This window comes from Corvus hawaiiensis, chromosome 7 (assembly GCF_020740725.1).
Source record: "Corvus hawaiiensis isolate bCorHaw1 chromosome 7, bCorHaw1.pri.cur, whole genome shotgun sequence".
Classification (NCBI taxonomy): Eukaryota; Metazoa; Chordata; class Aves; order Passeriformes; family Corvidae; genus Corvus; species Corvus hawaiiensis.
In genome coordinates, this window is record NC_063219.1 from 13,733,647 (window position 1) to 13,759,776 (window position 26,130).

A 26,130-nucleotide genomic window follows, 5' to 3' on the forward strand; every position below is an offset into this window, starting at 1 on the left:
GGCCTCCTGAGACCTCTTGGCCCCATTTCATTGTTTTAGTGACCAGCATGCACCTGACCCTGTAATATTGCATATGGCCTTAAAAATTGGCCCCTTACAGCTGGTGGTTGAAGATGGAGGCAGTTTAGGAGCCCTCAGAAAAATTTTGCTGCGTGCTAATGCAAGCGGCTCTGAAGAACGTCAGGATAGAGGTTCATGCTTGCTTTTGCCTCAGTCCATCTCTTCATCACCAGAGAACTGCCCACAGCCGGAAGGCAGGAGACACTGGCCCATGCTAAATCCCAGCCTGCCTTCTCTGGCAGTGTGGGAAGGGGAGGCTGCTCCAGTCCTGCCTTCCCAGCAGCATCTCCCACTCACAGCTGCTGGATAATGGACAGCAGCCCCAGGTTTTGCTGCGAGAACTTAATCTGCACTGTCGTCCCTCATTACTGCCACTCAGGGCCGTCGTGTCTAGCCATGAAGGGTCACAAGATGACATGAGGGAGGTCGGGCAGAAGGTGTACAAAAGGGTCTGGCAAGCATCGGGAAATATGGAAAGGCTAAAAAGAGAACAGCTACCCAAACGATGCTCCAAGCAGCTCGGTGGGGATGGGGCTGAATGCGGCTGGGCTCACACTAAGTTTTCCCGAAGGTCACTCTGCAATATGGTAACTCCCAGCCCGGCTGTCATTGCCCATAAAGGCAGCTCTCCTCACAGTGCGGGGGTGGGGAAGGGAAGGAGGTTTGTTTAGAAGCATTAGTGCGCCCCTCCCCCGGCCCCATTAGTGGCCCTTATTAAACCAACACAGACAAAGAGCAAAGATGCCCTCGTTAATGGAGAGTCTTCGATAATTACTCTGCTCTGCCGCTTCTTTTGGGGTCTGAATAGCCTTTGAATAATGTTTCTCTTGCTGTGGTTGCAGACAATACCCTCGCAGACTGCTTTAAGCGGTGCCAATCCCATTAGCAGAAGAATAGCAGAGCTTTCTGGTTGTGTGGGTGTGTGTGCTCACGAGAGGACAGCGGGCTCGCAGTGGGAATAGACTATTCTGCCCGCTGCTTCGCCCGCCACTCCTGCCCTCCAGGGCCCAAGGAAGCAAAGCAGGCAAGTGCTGGGCGAAACTCCATCTCGGAAACCATCTCCCTGTTTGGGCAGCCCCCGTGCCAGGGGGCTTGTGAGAGCCGTGTTGCTACTCAGTGCAGGATCGCAGAGACGGGCATGTCTGCTCGCCAGAAGGGAAGGGAAGAGCTGGGAGGCAGAAACCCCGCAGGACTGGAGTGCCTCCAGCCTTTCCTCATCTTCCCCAGGGACAGCTCTCGTCGCGCCCACACAAAATTCCAAAGGGGACGGAAGCCAAATAATCCCCAAAATCAGAATCAGGCAGCGCTGCTGCTTTACTATACAGAGATGAGACATTCATCCATCTGCATCCAGTTGATTACAGAGCATGAAAATGGTTATACCACCCAATTTTGGGAGGGTTAATTTTGTGCTGCACACCCCACGCAGGAAGCTAATTAGTGTGTTCAGTGGGTAGCTATCAGCCAAACTTGGAAGAGTTGGGATAATTCTACCTGAGCCTTCTCTTTGATCTCCCCTTCTGCATGATAAGTGAAAATAGTGTATAGCCGGGCTGGCTGTGGAGTTTAATTTAATCATCTGATGATACTTATTTTCACAAACATGAATTCAAGGAACAATTATCAGAAAGGCTTCATCTTGTGCTGAACGTTCCAGTTAATGGCCTTTCTTTGAGGAAATAGCTTCTATGTAGGGAGTCAGTAATTAAAACGTGTGAAAAAAGGCCACTTTTTCAGAGGCAGTGGAAGACGGTGGGTCTAATGCTCAGCTGGTATGAGCTGTCAAAGTCAGTCAATGGCCACAATAAATAGGCATTGCTTCTTCCACATTATGCCAGCAAAGGATATGCCCAGAGGGTTGTTGAGAGTTTCCCAGTTTGAGAAAGATATTTGGATTCTTTTCAACAGGAGCCAAACTTAGGAATACATGGTGCAATGATCTGGTCTTTGAAAGATGATTCTGCAGTACTCCTGGAAGATGTTCAGATTGAAGGAGCACTGCAAACTGTCCCACAAGGAAAGCAGCTACAGTAAGTTTCTAGTATTACTAAAGAGACCCATTTTTTTCCTTCTTTCAACACAGTGTTAAAATCTCTCTAGACTTGCAGAATCATAATCTAAAACTAAGGAAAAACTGACATTTGACACATTCCAAGTAGCAGGAAGATGGGTTCCTTTATGTCTTTGTCACATTGACAAATAAGGTACAATTCTTTTACTCATACAGGTAACCACCATATGGCTCCATGCACAGTTCAGTGTTGAGCCATGTGCTGATGGTTAGTGAGTAACGGGGACAAAGCTGGAAGTCAAGTTATGTGGAAGGTTCTGATAGATAACCACCACTATGTCTTTAGCCAGTATACCTTACTGGAAACAGCTTGTGATTCCAGTTGGGGGACAGTGATATGCTTAAACAATGAAAATTGCAAAATCTGGAGCTTGCATTCTGAAAGACATATATAGTAATAACAACAAAAAACATTTCAAAGGTTCCTACTTCTTTAGAACTGAGAGTATTATTCTGCAGCTTTGAAAGATAATGTCGATAATTGGGTTTTTTTTTTTCCTTTCTCCATTAGCATACAGACTGCAGGAAGAAAAGTCTCTACTAGAGAAATCGACTAGAGGAATCAGAAAGGAAGAGATGGATTTTTATACAGCACACACTACGTGCCTGCTCTTCTCCCCTGACTGCTGTGTCCCCACAGGTAATGGACCAGCTCGCCCTGTGTACGATTTGGTTGGGCCTCAAAGGGAAACTTTCAGTTTGTAACTGAAAGAGAGGCAAAGTTCTGAAACACTGTCAGACACATGAGTCCTTGAGATTCTCTTTCCTTTTGAGGAGCCCAAGAGATAAATGTCTAAGTACCATTTGAGAAAAGGCTGTCTGGTGATAAATAACGTGGCAGGTAATGATACTGCCTTGTCCTTTGTAGGATCTTGGTGCATACAGCTGAATTGAATAAAAAGATCAATCCTTGACTGTTACCCAGTGAAGAAGCCATTCATCTTTCGGAGCAGGACTTGGAATGTATGGTGGTCTAGTAATATGTTATTCTTGAAGGCAAAGATCAATTAATTTTCAGCCAGATTAACTGGTATTTTTTGTGCCAAAGGCTCTCATTTATCCCTGCTGTCAGTGAAGTGAGATAATCTATATAAATACAACTTCCTTAATTGTGCTGGTTACATTTTGCAGTATACACTAAATGGTCGATGTGTAAGGAGATGAAAAACTACTGGTGGAAGCTGTCCAAACACTTGCCTTTTGCTGTGGATTGTGAATCCTCTTTATGGAATCAATTCAGCACCACATCTTCATGTAGTTCCACTTCAGCACTAACCTGATCTCTGCTGCTCAGCACAGCACCACCGACTCCCCTGGGGCGCAGCCAGCGAGACACCACCATGCCCGTGAGTTTTGACATGTGCATGGTGCTACTCAGAGGTGGTCTGCGAACAGGGCACGTCAGAATTCAGGTGCATCCCTAATCCGGACGTGGCTATTTCTTGCCGTGAGGTTATTTTTACAGGACCAGTATTGCCGGGTGGGTTGCCATGCTACCTGAAATAAGCCATTTGTAATTGTCTTGTAACTCTTTTGTTTTCCTTGGGTTACAGGTTCTGCTAGAGATCCTTTTGCTGCCCTGTGGCGATATGAATTCATGCACCACGCTGCTCCTGCAGCCTTCACGCCTAGGTAAGTGAGCTCGCACTTGGGACTGTTAAAATCCGGTTAGGATTTTGCATTTCCCATCTCTCCTGTAGTCAAGTGCCAGCCCCCTGAGAATCTCGGCTGCTTTAAACTTGGAAAGGTGCAACTTTACCCTTGATGTTTATACAGGAAAAGCTGTGGTTTTTCTATTGCTGTGTTTTTAAGGGAAGTGAGACTGGTGGGTTGCCGGGACGGGCGGCGGCCGCCGAGCCGCACTGCTGCGGTTCCGAGGGCTGGTGCGAGGCCGGCGGGCCGAGGCGGCTCGGCCGGAGCTCCGCGGGCGCGGCGCTGGCGGCGGCAGGAACCTTGGTGCGGCGGAGCCGTTTCCCGCGGCGGCCGGGACGGCTTTGCGGCAGGACGCGGCGGCAGGAGGGGCGCGCTCGCCGCCGGGCCGGGCCAGCGCGGGCCCCTCCCGGAGCACGGGCACAGCGCGGCCCGGGCGGCAGGTAAATAAATCCTCCCTTCGGTCCGCGGGCGGGGCGGGGCCGGAGGGGGCTGCGAGGCTCCCCAGCCCGTCCGGGGCGGGCGGCCGGGCCGGGCTTCCCGCAGCCTTCGCCGCGCTGCCTGCCCGCCCGAGCGTACGGGGCTGTGTGCAAGGGCCCGGGCGCGGCCGCGTTTGCATTTATAGCACAAACACGCCTGTAGTCATGTGCCCGTCTGAAGGACACGTTCACCTCTGCATAAAAAGGCTCCGTGCTTTTGTTTTCCTCACCCGGCTCACGGTCTCAGCAGGAATTTGGGTGCTCCCCGAGTCAGACTCCAGTATGTGTAGGCACAGGGTGCTGACATCCCTCTCTATTTTAATAGCCCGGAGTATGACATAATGCCGTGGTCTTCTTACCTTACAGTAAAATTGCTTCTTTTAGGAAGCAGGCACCAAGACACAGACAGTGGAATTATACCTTCTGGAATCAAACAGGCCTGACAAGAGTCTCTGTTATGTGGGAATGAATGTATGCTAGCTGGAGCATCAGCAGAAGTGCTAGGGTCACTGGCAGTGTGAGGTAAGATAAGGGAAGAAACTCGACTGTACATTTGTGTAGGGCATCATGACTTTCTCCTGATCTGTTCTGCAAATATGCACAAATAGCCGTCATCCCACAAAGTTTTATAGGCAAATCTCATTTTCAGCATTGCATACCGTGCTAAGTGACTTCAAAAAGTTGCAATGTGTAAGAATAAGCCTCTGAATCTTAGTGGGTCCAATGCCCATACACTTTAAGCAACAGTAGTTTTCATCTTGCCACTTTTACATCTTATTTATCCAAAATTAAAGAATTAAATTTGGGACTTAAATCAGAAATCTAAAATGTGAAACAGAGCACTGTATAGTGGAATGAAAGTTCTTATCCGTCTATAGTAGCTAGATACATCATTCTGTCAGGACCTTATCAGACTGAAGTCAGGTTATGTGTTAGCATTTCAGTATCATCAGAAGCCTTGACGTTTCTACAGGGCTTCTGCTATGATTTTCTGTAATGAAGACGTAGTTCAGTTTAGAACAGAGCAAGCACTTGTGCTGAGTAGTCACACAACTCTGTAGTGGTACCTGTGGTTACAGCCATCCCTCAGGGTCAGCTGTTGTGGCAGGGCTGCCAGGACCTGAGCACTTGGACCGAACTTCAGAATGATTTGGATCATTGCTTCTTTTCCTTCTGCCAATTTATGTGACAAACCACTGTGGTCCTGGCTGTTTGAAAAACAAGAGAAGAGCTTAGTTCGAGGTCTGAAATGAGGTTGTTATTAAGCACTGTATTTCCATCAATGTCAGCATGCAGCCACTAACAGTTATGGGAAATCCAGGTCTCACTGTAGAATGGCTTGTACTGTCCCAGCTAATTCTTAGGGTACTGCAGCTGGAGAGAGTAGTTAGCTCCAGTTGCAGATCTGGGTTACTTAGAAAGCTGTGTGCAGTACAGATTTGGATGTCAAGTGTATTTTCTTACTGCTGTGCCAGGATCTCAGGGAAGAAACGGTCTCTTGTGTTCTTGTGGGAGATGCCGTGTTTCTTACCGTCTTTTGGGCCTCTGGGGCAATGCAAGCTGTTATTTCCAGCTGTGCTTTTTACTTCTGTTCACAGCTCAACAACGGCAAACTGAAAAGTCTTACTTTCTGAACTTTAAAAAAAGAAAAAGTATTTAAGGACTGACTGTCTTTCCTCTTCAACCTAGTCCTAGGAAATGTGGAGTGAGGAGGTACTTACAAAATTTCAGTTTGCATTAAATGGAAATGTTTTGGGTTTTTTTAAAGAAAAGTTTTATTTCACCTGACGTGTACAAAGTTGCTCCACATCCTAGCAGGAGCCAAACTGCTCCATGGAGGCAGATACAATTAGAAGTATTAGACTGAGTCATGTCGTTTGTTGTTTCCTGCTTGTCTAGTTTAATCATGTTTTGTCTTGTACTGGAAGAGTTTGTATTGCCCCTCTTGGATACCCTGTTCCCTGACAATTTCTGTACTTTGTGCTGAATTCAGGAGGTGTTCTGTGGTTTCTGTGTGCCTTGGCAGAACAGGCAGTGTTCGAATAGACAAGGACAGCATGTAAAATCCAAGTTATACAACTTTGGACAAAACTGGAATATAAGCACAGAAATCATTCCCTCCCTTGGGTTGTTATTTGAGGGTTCATGTGTGTTTAAGACCACAGATCCATGTCTCAGGCCAAATCACTACACTGCTTTGTTCTTTTTGTCCCTGTGGATTTTGTGAGGTTGGGCAGCCACCAGGCAGCATGCAGAGCGGGGTGGTCTGGATTTCAGTCTGATGTGATTTAAGAAAGTGCCCACGTGCTGATGGGTTTGGCTGGCTGCAGCCTGGGCTGTGTGTCACTCCCCTGTGGTCGGTCTGCTTGGCTTTTTCTTCCTTTCCATGCTAAAGGTCCTTCATCCTTCATCCCAGTCCAGCTGCTGAGATTTTAAATGGTTACTCATCCCCAGGAAGTGATACAGCCCTTCATTACTTGGTGGTGCTCCACAGCCAGGCGGGATGTGTGTCAGATGGCTGCAAGGCAAATGAGTCAGTGATAAAAATCTTGGGAGAGCTGTCCAGCAGTCGGTTTCTGGAAAAGAAATCCTTCTGGTTGTCTGTCTTCCGCCACTCCTGGGTGCTCCTCAGCCTCCGGCCCTGCTTTGTTCTGGTGCAGGCTCTTGTGCTCTTTGCAGCTTAGTGTTTTTTGTGTTTTAATCACTGTTTCCGAATGGCAGTTAAAATTAAAGACAATGTATCCTGTAAGCACTGTTTATTGTGCATTGCTGTGGCTCATCACTGGATGAGCTGCTCTGGAGCTGTGATATGTTAGTTCTCCACACGGGGAGGATGCCTGGGGAGCTTCCTTGTTAGAGGCACTGGGTGAGATCAGCAGCCGGGAAAAATCTGTGCTTCACAGAGCCAGACTCGTGTGTCCTTGCTAAGGGTTTGCTTCTCCTCAGAGAACATGGCTTTCTTCTTCCTGCCTGTTTTCACTTCTTTCTTCAGTTCATCTTCTTGCAGTTGATGAACTGAAGGAAGTTCGGTTTCTTTTTTGTTTTGTTTTCTGTAGAGTAGAAGACATCACCACTATCTTCCAGCTTGACTGTAATTAGGCTCCAAGTTAATTGTAGCTGTTCCTGCTGTTTGCCTCTCCCTGGGTCTAGCAGACAGGATGTGAGAGCTCTTCTTCATTGGTAAGTGTTGGCAGTTAATGTCATCCTTAGGCAAACGGGGGTTTGCAACATGGAGATAGTTATGCTTACATTCAGCTACCCACCCTTCACCTGTAGCCAAGCATTCCTGACCAGGAAGTCTCTTTCTCCAGTTTTTGTGAGTTTTTCCTGAATATTGCCAGTGGGTTTGTGCAGGAATATCAGTCAAAAGGTATTTTTGTGAGACACTTTAAAGTTGGGATAGTCTGAAAAATTTAATCTATGACTTTCTCAGTTTGTCTGTTGGGGAAAGAGGCCTTTGGAGAGGGGCTTTAAAAATGTGATCTAAGGACAATTGACCAGGTGATGTTGAACCAACCATTGACTATCATATGGCAACCTTTTGAAACTGTGATCCCCTGTATATGAGGAGTTTCCTGTAGTTTTCTCTTCTTTGCGAGGCACTGTAAATTTCCTCCAGCCATTGAAATGGTGAATCTAACAAGCTTGTGTGCTCTGTCTCACTTGATGTAAACAGCAGTAGGTCATCTGGGGTTTTGGAATCACTTGGGAAAAGGCTTTCCTTGTGCCATGGGAACAAATACAGCCAGGATCCAGGAGAATGTGATAGCTTGCACAGGGACAGAGTCCCAGCTGATGCTCACTCTGTACGGTTGTCCCTTGTGAAATTCCTCCTTATCGGTTGCCTCTCCAAGATGAGTGTGACAGGCAAGCAGGAGTGCAGCCTTCAGCTGCTGCTCAGAGAACTGGCTATTGCATTGCCTGGGGTTCATAACCACTTGGAGTGGAAGTGTTTTGAACCAGGACTGCTCTTTGATTACATGTGGATGGCACACAGTGCAACAGTTCTGACTGGGGATGCTGTATGCTGAGGCTTCATCCACAGCAGCTATGATACTGTGCTTCTGTACAGCTGAGGGAGAGGGGGCTCTGCCTGGGAGAGACCAAGGTGCCATCATGCTTGGAAAGAGCTTCTGGGCAGAACAAGATGGAGAGTGTTTGCTGGGTCAGCCTTGCTATACTGCAAATAAAGAAGGCATCAGCTGTTGTCTAGTTGCAGCAGGGTGGTGCTGGAAAGCGGGCACTCCACAATACCTGTCACTGTCAGCTCTTCAGCTCCTTGTGCAAGCACTCCGTGCCAGTGATGTGCAGAACTGCACAGGCAGTGGTAAAGGCTGTGTGTGTGACGGCCATCTGTGCATCCTTTTTCTCTCTTCTGCCCACTCAGGTGTGCCCACCTGACAAATACAGCTCAACTTCTTAACTATTAGGGAGCACGTAAGTCATCAGCTTCATAGCTTTTTTCAGGGATTCTGCACAGCAGAGCCTGGTTTTCAAGGATTGTCACTAAGTGTGTCCTGTTTAGATTCAGGGCAATACTTGTCTGATGTGACCCACAAAGCAGATCAGAAATCCTTGTAGCAGCAAAACCTGTAGGTTGTGATTGTGTGAGGTACCACTGGAAGACATTCAGGTCGCAGTCTGAGGTTGCTCAGACTGACAGGTAGAAAAGCTCAGTTGGTGCTTAGCTGCTCCAGCCCCAGTGGATTGTATTCAAACAGAGAATGGATCCACCTCTTCTTCAAATGACCTGTTGTTCAGGTTTGTTGCAGCCCGTAAACTGGACTGTAGTGGTCCAGGCCTGCAGCATAAGACAAATGAAAGTCCCTGAGGCGCCTTGAATTTGCTCTGCTACTCAATTATTACCCAACTGAAAGAATCTCTTTCTGTTTTCCTTCTTGGCCTTGGAGTTTCAGCCCACAGTTGTAATGTGGTGTGAGATTACGCAGAGCTGGTTCCTGCAGCAGGTTCCAGTGCATTGAGAAGGGGATAGGGCAAGCTCCTCAGTGTCTGAGGGACCCCTGCTCTCTATTTGCATACAGGTAGCTTGTAAAACTCCTCTTGTGCCCTTGAGATAAAATTCTCAGAAACCCAAATCTTTGCCAGGAATTTGAGCCCAAGAGTCATTAAGAATCAATGAGACTTGAGGGACTTTATATATTACCTGTCTTTTGCTACCTTTTACTGACTGAGAGCTCCTATAACTTATGCATTTTCTCATGAACATCATTGATTGTGGGTGCCTGTTGTGGTGGTACATACCACCTGCGAGATTTACTTTCTGCCCTTGCATTTTCTATGCTGTTTAAATTTTGCCATGCAATGCTTGGATATTTTCCATGACCCATGAGGATCCAGAAGACGTATCAGGAAGTTAAATGATCTCTTCCAGTGTATGTTCCTTGGCATTTGTCATACATGATTTTTCTCTGCTGTCAGACTGTGCTGTCACCTAAGTTAAGTCCATGTGGCTTCTCCAAGGGAGGTAATCTTTACTAAACTGAACTTCAGTGTCTTATGTGCTATGACTAGTAATCCTTGCTGTTTACCTCAGCCATGTGAGTAATGGGGCCACTATAAACTTGTAGTAGTAAAGACTACTCATGTTCCAAATGCACATTAATTATCTGACTGCTGCTTGTTCATGCTGGGCAGATATACAGAAAACTGTTTTTCAGCTGCTGCAATTCCTGTATCCAGCAGTTTTTGCTGAGTACAATGCAGCATGTTCCTTTATCCTTTTTTCAGTAAGACTGGTTCCCAGGGGCCTGGATGAGCAGAGATCCATGTTTATAGTTGCCCATAGCTACATCAGTCTTTAATAGTTTGGGCTGATGCTTCTTTCTTCGTCTCATATTCACTGCCTTAGACTGAATGTCTTTGGAAAATTTAAGGTGTCTCAAGAAACAATACATAAGGCAATACATTTTATAGTAACTTAAAAGGAGTTTAAGTTATGCCATTGTTTGCCTTTTTTACCCTTCACATGAAGGAAGTGATTTTCACTGCTTTCCCTCCTGGAGGAGATTCTGATGAAACTTTTTGCTGCCATGTCAGAGTTTGCTTTCACTTGGCACCAAATCCATGCAGACATTTGAATTAAATTTTTGTTGAGTGCCACTGTCAGAAAGTGCCTAATTGTGTTTATGGAGGATACGTGATTGCAGGATCTGAGTGCTAGTGGGAATTACTGGCACAACTCTGTTGGTGTAGGAAAGGATGAGCCTGCCACTACTGACGTCACCTTTCATGTCTTTATTGAGCAGGGCAAACAGACTAGTTTGGAAGGTATGAATGCTGCAGTTTGTGAACCATGTGATACAGGGGGGGCCTGTCATCTTGTCATGACCGTGTGATTCAGCATCCTACTGGATATGAGGTCAGTTTGTAGTTTGGCATCACCACACTCGGCTGCGTGGCACTGGATAGCTCCAGTCTCACAGGATCCAGAGAAACATTCAGCCACTTGAAGCCTCCGGCATTTAAAAATGAACTTGTTAAATGTAAGTGTCAATTTTTATCCCTTGCTTTCCACCTTTTCTAGTGACTTAAAGAACAGACTTAAACAACATTGTGTCTGCTGTCACTAGAATGCTGCAGTGGCGTGTCACTCTCTTCTGGAGTGATTGCCACTCCAGTTGTGTGAGGGAGTGTAAGGCTGCATTCTCTGCCCATCCCTATGAGGTAGCATCTTCAAATGGACCAGGCTGTAGCCTTCACTGCAGGCCTATGGTTATGTTAATGCTAGTTTTGTTCAAGTGAATGCCTGTTGCAGTTTGCAACTTCAAAATACCATTCTTGCTTTAAAAATATGCCACAGAAGGACGTAAAGTAAGTGGACAGGTTGCACCAAATTATGTCCCTTAGGCTGTTCGTTGAGCTCCCAAGCTCTGTGGTACCAGGGAGCAGAACACTGTTTTGGGGCTGCTGGCAGGAATGAGCTTCAGGAGTAAACTCCATGCTGCATAAGCTGACAATGCAGATGTGCCCAGGATGACTTAATTTCCCACTACTGTCAACTGGCACAGTTGCACAGCTTTGCAAAGAGTCTGCTCCCATACTGTTCTGATTTGAAATAACTCCAGGTCTGTTTTGTTCAGCCCTCTGGTTGTGGTTTTGTCTCTACCTTCAGTGTCTTACTCTATGTTCACTTGTTGAAGCTGATCCTACCCTGGTTCACTATGAGACTAGCAAAGTGAATCCTTGCAAAGAGATAGGGGGAGAAAGATCTCAGTGTAAAGGCTCGATGTTCCAGAGTTGTGTATGTGATTAGTTATTGCTTTCGAAAGTTACTTAGTTGGAGTGTCTTTGTGGAGATCATAGTCTGAACTGCAGATCTGTTAGGAGGGAGGGTGAACTGCTGCTTTTGAGCACAACTGTGTCATGGCTGGCTACGATGGAAGCAGGGGTGAGAGGACGCCACTGGGGGATTGTGGAGGGGATTGGTTTGTGTTACAGAATTCTGTGCCCCCTTCTTGGAGTGCTGCTGGCCACCTTCCTCTCTCCCTTTGGCTTGCTATAGTAAAGGGTGCCTATTTAAGCAGCTTTCCTAATGGAACTTAGGCTAATAGACTGTTCTGGATTAAAAAAAAGCCACCTTAAATAGAAGTATTATCTGGTTTTGATGCCGTTTAATAGATGTTTTTTCCTGCTAAGTGTAAATCTTCATGGGTCTTGGTAGCACTTCAGCAGCACTTACAAGCTAATGAGCTGCTAATTATCAGCCCAGCCTAGGCTAATTAGTTTTGTTTAGGGTGTATTAATCTAGGCAGAGTTCTGAGCTAATGCAGCTTTGCTGCTTCTGGGACTTGAGCTGATGTGTTCAAAACTCTGACTTTAAGCTGTTCTGCATGTACAGGCTCTGGGTACTGTGATTTGTTTTAGGAGATGTGAAGGCTGTTCTCCTGCCAGTACAAATGCCCAGTCTCCAGGTCTCAAGAACTTGCAGGGTTCATTTGACAGGTTACCCCAATTTAAACATACCTACCATGCATTTCCTTTCAGCATGGCAGCACTGTGGATGGAGCTTCAAGAGTGAGAAGCTGTATGGCAGCAAACTTGGTGTGACAGAAGTCAGCAATGGGACACCCCCTTACTGCACCACAGGGAATAGAAACTCTCCTCCTTTCCTCCTTACAGGTGTAAGCTCAGGTGATGAATACAGCTCTCAGTAGTTCTAGCCTTAAATCTCTTTGCTTGTCTTATGTTTTGACTAGTTAATCAAGAGTTTGGAAGTAAAGATCTGTGGATTTGAGACGGTGCAGGATATAGTGTATTTTGTTTTGCTGGTAGGATGCACTGTTTCTCTGGGGCTTAGGTTGCTACATGGCTTCACTTAGGGTCACGGTGATATTCTGGAAAGAAACTATATGCAGTTCTGTGCAGCAGCCTTGTAGCACTGGTTTAATTGGTAAATGTCACAGTTCTGTTCGTGCAGACGAGTCGGCAAAGAAGCCGCTGTAAAACTCATGCTGGTCTCCATAAAATTGGGAGTTCAAGCAATCTAGGACAAAAAGACAAGCTATTTGAGGCTGGTTGGCCTATTTTGCGACCCTGTAGTTTATCAACTTTTTCTTAGAGCCCTAAGGGAAACTGTATGAAGCATTCCTTAGGTGGCTACCTCTCAGTGCAGCTTTCTAAAACTTGGTTGATAAATCACTTTGGTTTCCTGTCATCTGGTGCCCCATCCTGCTCTCTGCAGCTTTCAGTTCAAAAAGTGATTATACACAGAGTTCATACAGAGTGTGCAACAGAAACCACAAAGGGTTTCTGCATACAAGATAATATTGGTGCCAGTTGAAGGACAAAATTGAATGAAGGGGCTATGACTGTGAAAGGAGTCATTGGATTAAACATATTTACCTGGGAAGACTCTTAACTGATGTGATGTTTTGTGTTTCTTTACAGGTACTCTTCATCACTATGAGCTTGTTTTTTACAGGGAACATAGCCCACTTGTTCAGTGGGTGTTAGGTCTTCCCTCTGAAGACAAATTGAGTTGGTTACTTCCTACCACTATGGTTTGGGGTTGGTGACTGTATTTGCCCACCACATCTAAGTTCATGGTGTGCCAAGGACTGATGTGAAGCAGGTCTTTCTCTCAATATTGATGTGGTATCTTCTTAACACTTCGCAACGCCTTGAGCCCACAGCAGCAAAGGATATGGAGGCTCTTGAAGTGGATGACATTAGCCCTGCCTTGGAAGTGACTGAAGACTTTTTCAATAGTTTTGATACTAAGCTTGAAAAGATTGTGCAGCCTTCTGAGGTGTATGGTGTACAGGAGGTCCCTGAACTGGTTGGGCACGAGGTATTTGATCAGATAACAGAGAGCAGGAACCTGAGGAACGTCGCCTCCTTAGCCAAAAGTAGCCTAATCTGGGATCACTGCAAAAATGGCCTCTTGGAAACCAAAGCTCAGACAGCGTTCCCTGGTAAAGACCAACTCACAGCGCAGAGGAGAACAGCTACTGATAACCTTGCTTGGGCAGGGGAAGGGGAGACCACGGCTTTTAATATCTTCAAGATCTGCCAGCGGCGGAGAGATAGGCCTCGCTCAGTGAATGACATCCTGGTGCAGAATGAGGAAGCCTCCATGTTCAAACCAGGACACAACAGGTCACGCTCTGATATCAGCCATGTAAACTGGGGAGTGGTCTTCACAGGCACCTCCCTGCAGCAGCCACCTGCACCTGGTCAGGACAATAACTGTGCTCTGCTCTCCTACCTGGCATTAGCCAAGGGAGAGGACATCCAAGGAAACACAGGTTTGTGCTGGTGCTTTGTTTCTGTTTATGTGAGGAGTTTCCTGTTTGGTTTTAATATTTGTCTTGAAAGAGGAGCTGGATGTTAAAACCCACAAAAATACCACCCAAAACCCAACTGTGAGGTAACTCTTAAAAGGAGAAAAATCAGTATGGCTGTGTTGTCTTTGATGTGGCTCTGTGTGTTTGCCTGCCTAAGGATCATTTTTTAAACTTGATTTCTGTTATGGTTTAAAAAACTGAGCTTGTTTTACTTTTTGCTTCTATCTTGTTCAGTTTGACTCAAGAAAAAAAAATTCATTTGCTCTGTATTTCTGATCATTTCCTTGATTGATTTTCCCAAACTTAAAAAAAGCTTTGAATGCTGAAGTTATTGGAAGAATGGCAAATCTAAACAAAAGCAGTTTTCATAAAGTGAAAGAGCGGCCATTAAAAGGAGGGTGTACAGAGCTTTACTGTAAGGCCTGAGATCTCTGCTCTCTTTAAGTGATGCTGACTGTTCAGTCCATAAACAACAGAAACTAAAGCACTCAATTTGTCAATATTGAGGCATCCCTGCCAGCTTTGTGAGGGGTACAGAAAGTGTTGTTATCAGACTGGGGCAGGCGTCTCCAGTGAGCCATATGAAGCGGTGTTTCAGCAAGTGATACTTCTTACTTTTCCTTTCCTAAGCACTGCACTGGAAGAAGTTGTGCTCAGGGCTTTGGAAACATTGACCCAGTGTCTCCATCTCTGTGATTTATTTTGTAGATGCCAGAAGTGGACTGGGCACTTACAAAGAAGAAAAGCAGCTAATGCCACAAAGATTTTTATAATCTAAATAAAGGCAGGGCTTAACTGAAAATCAAGGGATTGTGAAAGCGTGCATGTATGCATATGGTGGATTGACTCCAGTTATGAGTAGGTGGCCTGCTAAGGCTTAAAACGAACTTTTTGTGTTGGCTTTTCCAGGTAAGTCAGCTATATTGAAACATGAAAAGCAGGTGCCTAAGTGTGTTTGGGGAGATGTGTGCGTGTATAAATACATATAACATGTAAGTATGTATAAGTGTATATATAGGTACAAACATGTAGATTATTGTGTTATATTGTGACATAGTTGCTATATCCCAGAGAAGGGTGTTCTTGGTTGACAAAAGCAAGTATACCTGCTGTTATGTTTGTTTAGGGAGATATATTGCTTCTTGTAGAGTGGGGTCTCTGTTCTATATCCTTTCTATGGAAAGGACGCAGAATAGAAGTGCATCCACAGGTCTGGAGACAGAGCTCTTAGTTTTTGTCAGCTGTATCCTGAACATCTCCTGGGTTGGACTTGATGTGTAACAACTTCATGTGCCCACAGAACCTCCATTAAAATGTAGCCATTGAACGTCCTTACATGTCCCTAATAGTGTTTTAAGCTTAAGCTGTGATTCTGTGATATGAAATTCCCATGGACCCACTTCTCGAGGTTGTCAGTGCTTGCTGTGTGCCCTCCAAGAGCCTTTCTGTATGGAATGTTTGAAGGCGGGGGTACCTTCTTTGAGGAAGGAGAGCTTCTGTACTCTGAAAATACACTTTTTTTACCCGTTTCCTTTACCTGTTCTGCTCAGCTGCTCTGCAGGTTTTACAAGGTAGCCATGCTATTTCTTCCCTCTGTGTTTACAAGAGAGCCTCACAAAGAGTTTGCTGCTACTGTGAGCTGAGCTGAAAAGAGAAGCGCAAAAAGGAAAGTACTAGGTTTTGCAGATGTGTGTATCTGTGACTACTAATTATTCTTGAGAAAAGATGGAAGAATGTATTTTGAGGTTGGATAAAACCTGCTGCAGTGGTTGAAGGGGTCATAATGGCTGCAGCCTTAGGAGACATCCCTTTTCAGGGTTTTAATCCAAATTAAATGAATGCAGTGAGATACTGAGAGGACCTTCAGCAACTCCTGTTGGTCGTCAGTGCGGCAAAGGACTTCCCTCTGGAGCCTGCAGAGGTCTCCCAGTCCTCCGAAGCTGTCTCAGTTACTGCATAGATGAACTCTTCACTTTTTTTTTCCTTACCTTCATAGTATCCTCAATACTATGAGCTTATCTGTTCCTCCTGCTTGCTTTTTTATAGAATCATAGAATCATTTAGATTTGAATAGACCTTTAAGATTATCTGCTCCAACTGTTAACCCAGCACTGCCAATTCCACCACTAATACAAGTAAAATGACACTGGATCCTTTCCATGTGCTGAGAAAGAAAAGGAGCTGAAAAGAAGCTGTGCCATTTGGGGCAGTATCTTCTTAGGCCTGCTGGTAAAATGGCTCATGTGCTAGAAATAAACCCTGTTTGTGCTATGAGACACAAGTGGGAAGCAGAGCTAGCAAAGACAGAAGTTGTAAGCAAACTCAAGGCAGGCTCTTGTATTTCTGGGCATGTGGCCTGGCAAAAAAAGAGAGAATACTTCTTCTGTAATATATGGTGAAGGCTGGCTTGGATTTTTGAAACACAGTGTTTTAAACACGGCATGGTTTGATAGTCGTGTGGATGTTATCTTTCAAACACCACCACTCCTGGCAGTGTGGGTGCTATAGTACTTTTTCCAGGTAGCTGTTTGGTTTGCCTGCTGTGCCTGTGAGCTTGGGGAGCACTAGAGCTGTCACTGTGTTGAGCACGTGCACAGTGACAAACCGAAAGATATGTATCTGCAGAGCCAGGTGGGAAAACAGGTGGGAAGAAAAAGACTGTATTTTTAAGTAGGAAGATAGTGGACATTGTGGATCTGAGGCACAGTTTGTCCTGATCAAGCAAATCCTGCCAAGGTGACTAGCCCAACCCAATTTGAGAGCATTTTAGGTCCCAAACATGTTTTGTAAAAATGCTCAGTTTTGTAAAAATGAGAGAGGAAAACTATTGACAAAAACTCTGTAACTTACACTCATCACTTACTAAGCATTAGAGAATTCAGAGAGGAGTGCCCCTCAAGATGCAAACTCCTCACAAACTAGGCATCTCTGCTTCTGCTCTTTTCCAAGTTACTTGGAATGACTGTTGTCAGAAACGCTTGGTGGAAAAAGAGTAAGTTTTCCTGCCATGCCAACTGAGATGCAATTACAGTCAGTTGAGCGTGTATCTTTTGGACATGCGGATATAACATTTGGCCTCTCTCTCCAGGGATGCTGGTTGCACCAGCTGCCCCCAAGTGTGGCGAGTGGTAGGTGGGTGCTAGGCTGTCCTGCTTTCAGTGCTGTGTGCTGGGTTCCTACCTGGGACAAGCGGGAAGTTCCCAAGGGAGAGGAGAGGTGCTGAGGAAGATAATTATTCTGTCCCCAGCTGCTGAGTCTCTCTTTGTTTTCCTCTGCCTTCTTCCACCTCTTTCCTTGAAATTATAACTCCAGGTGGCTCAGATGTGGGCCATTTACTGTGATTATTTACTTTTTTTGCTCTTCTTCAATTTACTCTGCCTGTGTCCATAAGGAGGAAAAGAGATGCAGTTTCAGTTTGGAAGGTGGATAGAGAGATGGTGCCATTTGCTCTCTGAGTAAGAAGATATTATCTGGCACACTGCTCATGGAGGAGATAAAGGAGCAGAGCCGTAAGGTGTGTGTGTATGTGTACCATATGGATTCAGCCTGTCTCTGCCAGCATCTATTGCCCTGACCTAAACAATACGAGGCATTTGAATGTTAATCAAGGTGGCTGCTGGTTCTGTCCCAGTTAGAGCGAGAGCCACTGGAGCCAATTTCACAGGGCTTGAAGGGAAGGAGTGGGGTGAAGGAGGGAGAGGGGAGTGCCTCTGTGAAAGACAGGGAGAGAGATAGCCTTTCTCTAACTCAACAAAGGACAAGCAAATCTGTGTGCAGATGAAGGAGGGGTGACTGGGGGAAGGTTATGAGTTGTCTTATTATGGAGAAGCTTGAACTGTCATCTGTACTTGATGGAAGCGAGAGAGATTGCAGTTGGAGCTGCAGAAGCGCTGCCTCCCTGATTGGACTAATAGAAAGGGAAGATGACTCTAGAATGGCTGTCCATTATCTGCACTACAAAGGGATTAGTGTGGGTTTCAGAGAAATTAATGGCTTTTGAGTTAGCACAGAAATACTAATGAATGTCAGGGCCAGAGATGTACGGTGAACAAAATTGGTTCTCTTTTAGTGTGTCCATGTGTGTGCATATCTATCCATTTGGGCTATCAAAGTGTGCTTTTTCTCTACCATTTTGGGTTATAGATTAGTCTTCCAGTTTTCGTACTTAGCTGAAATACTCTCAAGTAGTTTATTGATATGCAAGGTGTAGTTATACTGACCTTTTTAGACCTAGTGCCAAAGTAGCGATTTAAAAAATTTTTGTTATGGTTTTAACCATATCTGCAGGAAATCTTTGTAGATGGAGTGCTTTGAGAATGGTGTTAAAACCAGGCTCCATTCTGAGTATTTGGGTGAATGGGGAAGCTGAGGCTGAGCTGTCAAAGTGAAACCTAAGCGCCTCCTTTTCGTTAGTGTGGCTGCAAGGTAGCATCCTTCCCCCATTTTTAACCCCCATGAGATTTCCATACTGACATTAAGTATATCAAACAATTACTTTTCACGTATGTTCATTAAGTTTAACTGGAGCTTGTCTACTTAATCCTTTTAAATCCTTCAAAGTTGGTCTTTGCTGAAGAACTGGCAAAAGCCTTTACACTGCTGCTATTCTGATTCTTTCTCCTGCCCATAGAGGAAACAGAATTAGCTACAGGAGTACTTCCAGCCAAGGGCAGGAGCGTCTTCTTAGAATGAAGGTTACAGTCCAGGGTTGCACCAGTTGGTATCAGAAGCCCCTGGACAGTAACTAAGTTCCTCAAATTGTCAAGAGTCCCTGACTCTGCTTGTGCTCCAGGAGGACAGACAGACTCACCCCTTAGCCAGCAGTGGTGAGAGCAGTTTGGTCAGCAATCTTGGCTGTATTAGCTGGGAAGCCCAGTACGGATGGGGATAGTAGTTTCCAACCTGGTTTTGTTTCCAAGCTTCATCCAGTCTAGATGTTTCTGTTCTCTTAGCTCTGTGTTGAAGACATCCTCAGTATACTCAGAGATGGTGTCTAAAGCTTGTTAGGGCGTGGCCTGTTAACATGAGTGTAACTGGTTAAGCTGAGATGCTGAAAATGTTTTATGCCTCCAGCTATCCCTGTTTCAAAGGCTGTCAGCCCCAGGGCAGAAATCTCGAGTAGAACAGCTCTTGTGTTGCTGTGGTCTGTAATGCTGTGTGTTAAGGTCAATTGATGCTGATTTTGTTGTGACCTAATTATGCTGGGGAGTGGATGAGGAGCTGTTTCCAGGTGGCTACCTTGCTGTTGTGCCAGGAATAGCAGACTCCAAGGGAGATGGACAATCGGAGGCAGTGCCCTTTACTTGTGTCTGCTAATTCGGTCACTGTAAGTCAAGACGCATCACAGGTACCCTTACTGGAAAGGTGAAGTAGAACTCAGATGGGAGTAGGAGTTTGTTCCTCAGGCCTGGGTTGTTTTGGGGTGCCAAGTGTTACAGTTGGTACTCCAGTGTGACAGTGAATGCCTCTGGATTTATGCAGGGACCAACAAAAATTGCATAGAGCCACATAACTAGCCCAAGATGAAAATATGATACTTGCCTGTGGTGGCTGAGGTGGTGCAAACCAGATTGGAACAAATTTTGCATGGAAACCTTTTTTTAAATTCAGAAATGCTTTAGATAATTCCTTTTAAATTTGCATCACTTTAGTGCCTGGAGTAACTTGTGTATGGTTGGTTTTCTGTGGATGAAGAAATTCCCCTCGACTTTGCCTTGAGCTGGGGTTTGTGAAAGGGTCTGCTCCGAAGTACCTGAAATGCTGAGATGCTTGGGTGTATGTGTTTGAATCTCTCTGGGCAGCCTCTTACTTTTCAGTTTTGGTTGTGTCTGCTACTCCTGACCTGATTCTCATAAATCAGCAAAACTCCGGAGTAAACAGAGCTGCACAAAATGTTGTGGTCCCAGGTCGTGCTGAAATGTGGTAAGAAGCTGCTGTGTTGGGCACAGTTCTGCATTCCCCGGGTCCGTCCAGGTGCCGGGTGCTGTACCCGAGTGCTGGCAGCAGGGCTGTTCCAGCCAGTTCCAGCAGCCCCTCCACAGGACACAGCTGTGCCCATCAGCCACAGGTGGGGCCTCTTTGGCAGAGCACATCTCAGAAAGGGCACAGCACTGACAGCTGTGTCAAGAGCAGCTGAGGGCCAGAGGATGAGAAAGTGCTCCAGCCCCTGGGGAGAACATGGTGGAGCAGGATCTCCCTGCAGCCCCATGTGGGATCCCATGGTGGAGTGTGGAGATTTCCTGAAGGAACTATGGCCATGGAGAGCTCGTGCAGGGGCATGTTTAACCTGAAGGACTGCAGCCCCTGCAGGGGAAAGGTGTGAAAAGGAAGGAGCAGCAGAGAGGAGCTGACCAGATACCACTATTCCCTTTTCCTCTGAGCTACTTAAGATGGGGGAGGCAGAGGTGGTGTGTGTGAAAACATGAAGTTGAGCCTGGGAAGGAACAGGAAAGAGAGGGTAAGGTGTTTTAATTTGTATGTGTTTCTCACTGTCAAAATCTATTTTAGCTGGCGATAGATTACTTGATAGTATTATCCACTTCTGGACTGGGTTCTGGGAGACTTACAGTGTTTTGTTGCTCTGTCACTGTTGTCCTGGATGTCTCAGCAAAATTGTTTTGTTCCCTTTTTGTAAAGTGTTTTGGTACCTCTGGGTAAAAAGTGCTGTGTTCTCGGTGGCTCAAATGTAGAGTCAGTGCTTGTGTTTGATAATCGTAACCTATTAGATGAAGGCTCTGTGATCCTACCCTCAGATATGCTGTGTATGGGTAGGAGAGATGTAGAAGCTGGAATGATGCAGTAATTTGAGACAACTTAAAAAGAAGTAATTAATCGTAATATTCTCATTTTGTTTCCTCCAGAACACAAGACAGTGTTCCCAAATCTTCTGAAGAAGGGATACTTAGAAGTTAGAAGAGACAATGACAGCTACTGGCAAACCTGTTATGCTGAGCTCTCCCAGTACAAACTGTACCTGTATTGCTTGGACAGCAGTGGCAACCAGACACTTCCCACAATGTATCCACTCATGCGTTTTCAAAGGGTCACTGTTACTGGTGGCATTGAAACCAAGGTGGTGGACACTGTCCTGTCAGACAGCTCACAGCTACAGCTGAAGGCAGAGTCCTCGTGGGAGACTATGGATTGGGGACAGAAACTTTGGGAAGCGGTGCGTGCTTCTGTGCCTGCTTTTACAAGACAGCAGGAGAAACTGGAGAATGTGCCAAAGCCTGAAAATAACAGTGACCTTTCTCAAACCAATGGATTATTAGAGAAGCCTATGGAGCTCTTCCTATCCATGAATTTGACTGAAAACACTAAAGAGTACCAAAATATTCTCAAATCAGGGACTCTTTACAGGTTAACTGTCCAGAATAACTGGAAGGCGTTTACTTTTGTCTTGAACAGGTCCTATCTCATGGCATTCCAACCTGGTAGGCTTGATGAAGATCCCCTGCTGAGCTACAATGTCGATGTGTGCCTGTCGGTCCAGACAGATACTCAGGATGGCTGTGACTCGTGCTTTCAGGTCATTTTTCCCCAAGATGTGCTGCGCCTGCGTGCAGAGACCCGTCAGAGGGCCCAGGAGTGGATGGAGGCACTGAAAGCAGCAGCCAATGCTACTCGAAGCTTGACTCAAAACCCACAGGTTACACTTAGGAGCAAACCTGGAGATCGGCCCTTTGGAAATGATCTTAGAAAGACCAAGCGCCAGTCTGTGACCACCAGCTTCCTGAGCATCCTGACCACACTGTCTCTAGAGAGAGGGCTCACAGTTCAGAGCTTCAAGTGTGCAGGTGAGCAATCAGGCTGCAGCATCTGCACCTACACCCCTTCTGCAGGAAAAGAAAATAACTGGAAAGAGCATGTGCGTGTTTTAGCAGCACAGCTGTTCCCTGCCTCTCACCGTGGCTGTAGTAAAATGTGGAGAAAAACCTGTGGGATATTCAGAGGTTCATCTGTTTTGATGAGCAGTGCTGAAACCTTAGATCCTGCACATACAGCACTACATGGGCCAGGACTGCCCTACAGGGTGGCTGAGCTGTTTTCTTGATGCAGGACACTGTAGAGGTGCTTTAGTTACACTCACTTAGAAATTGTCTGCTCAATCAGAAACAGCTCTTTTGGAGAGTTTTTCTCTTGTATTATGGGAGCTGTGATGGTCCTGCCTCCTCCCCATGCTGCTTTGGGGTGGGGTTCTCATTTTGCTCTGGAACCACACATGACTCAGGGGAGTATCTTTGTGGGCCCAGGACCTGCTGGCTGGCCTGAATCCCTTCCAGGGGAGACCTGGGCCCTAGAAGTACTGGACTGCCCTCAAAATTTACTGTGGGTGCAAGCTGGGTTTGTTGCTCTCTGGGTAGTCACCTGCAGGTCATGTTCCTGCTTGTCTCTTCACAGTGCATGGCAGTTGGAGCATCATGAAGGTCGGCATCATTGCAGTTTTTGGTTACAGTATTTGGGCTTTGCCTCTGTTCTTGGCCACATTTGTATGATTTGATGTCATTTTTTTATATTTTGCTACATTCTCTGACTGAGGTTCCCGAGAGTTTCAAGTGAATATTTTCAATTATCTCCTCTAAAATAGGATCAGGCCCTGGGATGGCAACGAAGTATACATGTCTCCAATGTGCAGCAGGTTTTAGTCTTGCTTTATGTAGTGTGGGAGCAGACTTTTCTCTGGGAAAGGATGGGTTCCCTCTCCCAAACATGGGATGATCAATCTGTACTCACTCGTGTATTCCCTGCAAAAATGAGGTGCTCTGACCAGAGTTGCATGATGTCTTTTCCTGATACACCTGAGGCATTCCCAGTACTCCTGTGGTCTCTCTTTAGTCTGCCAAACTGAACAAATGTTCTTGTGCAGAGAAATGTGAGTTGTGGAGGGTCTGTGGGAAGCTGGTCACTGGGATTCTCTGTCCCCAAGGATGGGGATTCACAGCACTTACTGTGGGAGCAGATCCTTTGCCACTTCCTGGGACCCTTAGAGCCGGCTGGAACTTGGAGCTGTTACCATGGTGCAAAGAAATAAATAATATTAGTTATAACTGGGGAAACTTGTTTGGCTCAGAAAAGTTTGTGCTGAGGAGGCACACGGGCAAGCTGAGCCTTTTTCCTTGTTCCTTGCTCCCTGCGGGCAGTTGTGCCGTTCCGGGCATGGGCTGCTGTTTAACCTGAGGGGCCTGCTGTTGGTAATTACGGCTTGCAGGCATTGAGAGTGGTTTTCCCCAGGGCTGCTGGGAGGGGTAAGCTTGGAGAAAGATGAGGAGGGGGGAGGAAGAAAAGTTTTGCTGTGAATTCTTCAGCCATTTAGTGCAAATTCCTGTAATTACCGTCTTTGTGTCCTGTCCCAATGGCACATAATACAGCAGAAGCCTTTCCTAATTGAGACCTTACAGGAGGTACAAATCCCTCCTTTGTTCAGCCTGACAAATTAGTGCCAGAAAGTGGCAAGGTCCGAGTGGGAATCAAAGGCAAGCAACACAAAGATGGAACTTAAGGCTACAGTAATAACCCTCTCTAGTCCTGCAGGGGTGGGAGGGAAGGAAAAGTAATGACCAATGAAAAATGAAGGGGTTTTTTGTTATAAATTCCCTTGACATGACAGCACCTCAGGGCTGCTTTATTTATTTAGGAAAAGTGATTAAATAGTAATACAACAGGGCAGACCATTGTCTCTCAAGCTACCCCCCTTCCTACAGACCCCTGCTGCCTTGGCTAATTGATTGACAATGAACCTCTGATAAAGAAGGTTGCTGGGAGGACCTGATGGGGACAGGCTTTTTAAAATTTATTTTCTCTTTGCAGTCTTTGTGGGGTTCCCCCCTGGGTGTTTTTTTTCTGTTTGAAATGCTCTCTGCATCCCCCTTTCCTTTTCTCCCTCAGTAAAAGCTTTTCAAGGAATTGCTCCCAGACAAACAGCTGATATTCACAAGCAGGTAGGGAAGAATGTGAATGTCTGTGCCTTGCTATTGACAGGTTTATCTTGGAGTCTGACTAGCACTTTTCAACTTGTGATATAAGCCAGGGCGGTGGTGTCAGATGTAGTCATGGGGCAGGGAGGACAAACTGTTGATACACTGGAGTCAGAAGGGCAGTTTGAAAAAAGTTGTCTTGCTTGATCAGCAGATACAAAAGCTTTTCTCCACATTTCTAACTCTGTTTTACTGTTGTAATTTGAAAAAATGAATGATCAGGCCACTGATTAGCAGTGGAGAGGCAGGGGGTTTATAAATGCTTTTACTTTCGCGGCCATTATTTATATTTTTGGCTTAGAGAAAGGATTCTGGGGAAAGGTAGGCAGTTATCCTGGAGGTCTGTAAGGAGCAAATATCCCCAGGTACCCTTCACTATCGTTACTTCTTCGTCATGTGGCATCACTTTTCCATAGACGGGGAGGACAAATGGCCTTTGCCCTTGCCTCCTGTTTTTGCATAGCTTCTGTTCTTTTGATGTCTCTCTTTTGTTTTGCCTTTTATTTTCTTTCCCCATGTCATTTATTAAAACAAACATTTTTTCCAGAGAAGTCAGTTGTGTCTGCCAGGAACTCTTGTTACTTAGACAGCAAGTCCTAATGGATGTGGGAATTTCTGCCTTCTGGAAAATGTGCTCTGCACCCTTTCATTTATCTGTGTGGCTTTCCTTGCTCCTCTTCTGGGGTGCCTTCTGTCTTTTCCTCCCTGCTTTCTCCATGTCTCCTCACTTGCCAGAAGAATAAATACTGCTATTAGGGCTTCAATGACTTGGCTGGCTGAGCTGAACACTAGATGCAGAGAAGCCAAGGTTAGTAAATGTGCTATTTCCTGTGCTCGAAGCCCTGTCAAATGAAGCAGCAGGTGGAGAGCTGTTGTCTTTCAAGGAATCATTCTGCACCTAGGTCTGTGATCATGTGTGTAGCTGGGGGACAGCCCAGTGCAACATGCCCAGCTCATGCAACCTCTGCTCTAGCTTGGCCTGTTGGTCTGGAATCGGTCCCTACTGCAGTAAAAGTAAAATGCTTTTTTTCCCCCCCCTCAGTGAAAAGAAGGTGTTTCCTAATAGCTTGCAAGCTGGCAAATGTGATTTAAAAACAAAACAAAATAGTCAGGTGTAATGTCAACTTTGTTTGAATTCTCAAAAAACCTTATAGTTGAATCTTCTCAAATACAGATAGTTGAGAAGCATCCTTGAATTTAGCAAATGCTTAGTGACCTGTCATTGCACCCAACACTTACTTGTAGCATGTCCCTGAATTAAAAATGCTAGAGGATAAACCCTAGAAAATGCAGCACAATAATAAAATGCCCTAAGGTCCTTTGGAAGGTTTTCAGCACTCTTGTCGCCTTTTAGTCCCAAATAACCATTGTTCTCACCTGTCCAGGGCTTTTAGGATTGTGCTTTTTCTAAGTGCTGTATTTGTTTTGTGCTTGGTTTCATTTCAATTGATGTCTTTCTTCCAAGGCTTTAGCAGCTTTTTACCTTCCCTGTATTTGAGACTGTAAAATCCCCTAGGAATGTTTTGTACTGTAAAGGTTTTATTGTTTAAGTATCTTCATGTAAGGCTTTGGTCTTCTAGTCTTGTATGTGACTTTCATGCCCTGTTTCTATTCATTTAAAAGTAGAACTTCCACTGCTAGCAGTGGTATTTCCAAACCAGCTGAGCAGAAAAAACCATGGTCTAAGTTAGTATTTGGAAAATACACCACGTTTAAAAAAGGTCACTGACTTCTTGGGAGGAGTGGGGGGAGTGTTTCCAAACAAGGGCAACTGGAATTTGTGTAGCAGCGAACACTTTATTTGCAGTGGCCCTACATGCTTCAAAACACAAGGTTGCTGGGCCCCAGTGCTTTGCCATATGACAGCTTGTTTCAGAAAAAGATCGGAACATGCTTGAGTTGATTAAACCTGTTTATCAGTGATCAGTTATGATCACAGAGGCCATTTAATCTTCACTGATAAGGCAAGTTCTTCAGTGCAGTTTTAGGATGGCTTGACTAGAGGAAGTGACAGTGAAAACTGTCATCTTTGGTAGAAGTTGGGTCCTTCACGAACCTCCTGGGATTTGGCTGGCACCTTCACAGAGTGA

At 45.6% G+C, this 26,130-nt stretch overlaps 1 protein-coding gene across 4 annotated transcripts in view; it reads left to right on the plus strand.

Annotated features, from left to right (window-relative positions):
• Window positions 1–3,632: 3,632 nt before the first annotated feature.
• The window catches only part of PLEKHM3 (pleckstrin homology domain containing M3), an 84,336-nt gene continuing 61,838 nt past the window's right edge, over window positions 3,633–26,130 (plus strand). Inside the window, exons 1-4 of one of the 4 annotated variants that reach the window (XM_048309558.1) lie at window positions 10,548–10,763; window positions 12,265–12,411; window positions 13,168–14,027; window positions 20,927–21,862. In XM_048309558.1, coding sequence (XP_048165515.1) covers window positions 13,370–14,027; window positions 20,927–21,862 — 1,594 coding nt within the window. In that variant the 5' untranslated portion in view covers window positions 10,548–10,763; window positions 12,265–12,411; window positions 13,168–13,369. Of the gene's footprint in view, window positions 3,764–4,143; window positions 4,225–10,547; window positions 10,764–12,264; window positions 12,412–13,167; window positions 14,028–20,926; window positions 21,863–26,130 lie in introns of those variants that run through there. The other 3 variants (XM_048309559.1, XM_048309557.1, XM_048309561.1) reach the window with 3 other exon arrangements.